Source organism: Eptatretus burgeri, chromosome 5 (genome assembly GCF_056783735.1).
Source record: "Eptatretus burgeri isolate ZD-2024b chromosome 5, Ebu_testis_v1, whole genome shotgun sequence".
NCBI lineage: Eukaryota > Metazoa > Chordata > Myxini > Myxiniformes > Myxinidae > Eptatretus > Eptatretus burgeri.
In genome coordinates this window covers 89,155,161-89,157,845 of record NC_140965.1, presented here as the reverse complement: position 1 = coordinate 89,157,845, position 2,685 = coordinate 89,155,161, and the positions used below count along the sequence as shown (strand labels likewise).

The 2,685-nt window shown below is 43.8% G+C and overlaps 1 protein-coding gene across 1 annotated transcript in view; it reads right to left on the bottom strand.

Annotated features, from left to right (window-relative positions):
* The window catches only part of LOC147026923 (importin subunit alpha-4-like), a 45,449-nt gene that overhangs the window by 40,930 nt on the left and 1,834 nt on the right, over window positions 1–2,685 (bottom strand). Inside the window, exons 3-7 of the mRNA XM_085883596.1 lie at window positions 1,698–1,787; window positions 1,511–1,540; window positions 1,307–1,359; window positions 1,022–1,117; window positions 502–587 (exon numbers count right to left, since the gene is read on the bottom strand). Of these exons, the coding sequence (XP_085739722.1) occupies window positions 502–587; window positions 1,022–1,117; window positions 1,307–1,359; window positions 1,511–1,540; window positions 1,698–1,787 (355 nt within the window). The remainder of the gene's footprint in view (window positions 1–501; window positions 588–1,021; window positions 1,118–1,306; window positions 1,360–1,510; window positions 1,541–1,697; window positions 1,788–2,685) is intronic.

Below are 2,685 nucleotides of genomic sequence, written 5' to 3'. Positions count from 1 at the left end.
GTCAATCAAGCTGCTCAGAAACAGTCATTAACTCTACCACCGAAGGTGGGTGAAGCTTATGTTTTCAACCCCATCTGTGAAAACCGGACATTGCAAAAAGTGGAGGACACATTTCGAAGAAATTTTGTTGTACGACAAGGATGAATTTATTCAATTTTGGTGAAGATCCGAATCTGTATCCAGATACGAGAATTTTTATTTATCTCTAAAGTGATTCTTCACCATTGAGAGATGGGGCCAAAAACAATATACAAGCATGAAATCTCAAAAGTTGTGGATGGATTTGGATAAAACCAATTGCACGAGTGGGGTAGGTGACAAGGAGGAGGAGATTCAATTTTTGGTTCAAGTGCGATCGAGATCCGGCCTTTCAGCGGAATACAAAAGGTAAACTGTTCAGCCTGGTGGAGGTATGTGCTCTTCCAAGTGCCGTTCGAGTTGACAAATGTCATCAACTCGTTCAAAGCAGAGCTAACATGCATGGGTTGATAGAATACTCACTCGATTTGACGACAGCTTGTGTTTGTGCAGACGTGCCCGATGCAATGTTGGTCAGAGCCCACGCCGCCTCAAACTGAAGGGAGGGACTGCACAGAAAGAAATGCACTTGCGATCAATTCATCCTCCTCCTGTTCCCTGGACCTACCATTTACACGGTGGCACACTTCTTACCTAACCAAGTTAGTAATAAACAAGGCAGTGGCAAGTATGGGCTGCAATGTAAAGGGCCATTCATTTTTGCACTTTGTTACATACAAACATGAACAGCTGCAGGATGCTCAGGATTTAGACGAAAGCATGGTAATGCTTTTATTTTTCTTAATACCAATCTCATCCTTCATTTGAGATAACGTCAAAAGGCTATCGATGGGGAAAGATTGTAATGTTCGAGAACATAAATCAAGGAATGGGGTATGCAAATAAATGTGAACATTAAGAATCGATCTTTTATGTGCAGATTTTATCAACACCAAGGTCACAATCAAAGGAAAAAAGGTGATAAATACAAAGGAATACTCACTTGTCATCTCTCTCTAAGCACTGCACCAAGATGGGAAGAATACCAGAGTTGATTAAATCATCAATGGGAGGGTTCCGGTCACTGGACAAAAGTTTCCTAAAATGACAGCATTCGGTGACTGTCGTCAGCAGATGAGTAGGTTTGTATTTTATTACTCCAACCAGTAATCACAAGAAAAAAAAAGTTGGTGTATAACAAAGGTGGTCGGGTCAACCGGGGGGGGGGGAGGGGAAGAGGGGTATACGGGCAATTTCTTTCCCAGATTCCATAAGCATTACAACTCACCTCGCTGCCTGCACTGCTCCAAGCTGAATGCTGGGGTTGTCACTGGCTGCATTCTGCAAACAAACAGCCCCACAAAAACCCCAAACATGCAGTTACAAAAAAATTAAATAAAATAAAAAAAAACACACCCCACATGGAACTTCTTGCAAAGGAAATGAACCAAGTGCTTGTGGGAAAGGTGGCAAAAAAAGGAAGAATGCTTACCTGCACAATGGCCTCGAGAGATGCATTTTGCTAAAATGTGGAAAAGAGCAAAAAACAGGAAGAACATCAGACCCAAAAATGCAAATCAAAAAAACGAAATTTATTTATTTCGTTTATTTTTTGCAACAACACTAAATGGAGTCGTGCCTTGCTTTTTAGGCAACTGCAGACGACGAGGATTGCTTACCAGTCTGAAGTCACCATCAAGTTCAGAATCATCCAAGAATTCATCCTGAGGGACATTCCTACGCTTGAGGAGGTGCTCATCACGCTTGTTCTGTTGGGGATAGAGTGGGTGGGAGAGATTTTTGGAGAGGTAGGGTTACAAAAGAGTAGACAGACAACACCTACTTCTCTTATCTGACACATGGATACGATTGGAAAAGGTAGTCTCATCATGGGGCTCGCAAGTCCATGCACACGGTGTGTTTGCGGTAACTATCCGATACCAAATGCATCCAAGTAGGTGCGCTGTGCCAGGATCTTCCTCTTCCGAGGACCAAGCACGTTCTAGTTATCTAGTCCATTATTAACATGAATACAAAACCTAGTTTGTGATCTTGTGTGTCCAACTGTCATGTGATCATTTTGCACATGTTAAAACGAGCAGACAATGCACAGCCAGAAGTTACAGTGCAAAAGGAAGACCACATTGTGGAATCCCTTACACTCAGTGGTTCCACACATGTTTTGGCTGTGCAGACCCCTTGCAAACCAACAAAACATAGACCTCAATGCATGACAATCGTAGTGACATAATCGCTAAAGGCAGACACTACGACAAAGAGGATGACTACGGTCTTCCACAAATGGCTGCCTCGAACGTCGTGCGGCGAGTTTCTAGCACGTCATCATTAGTTGGTGCGGGAATGCAAACTCTTTTTACTTTTCTCTCCAGGTTGGGCATCACCGTCTAATAAGAACCCCCTCCCACCTTCCATGGACAAGCTCTCACATGACCCTTAGAATCATTGCACAAAAACAGTTTGACATGCGAGGATGAGGTGTTTGAGGGGAGACCGTTTGGGAGAGGATGAGGTGTTTGAGGGGAGACCGTTTGGGAGAGGATGAGGTGTTTGAGGGGAGACCGTTTGGGAGAGGATGAGGTGTTTGAGGGGAGACCGTTTGGGAGAGGATGAGGTGTTTGAGGGGAGACCGTTTGGGAGAGGATGAGG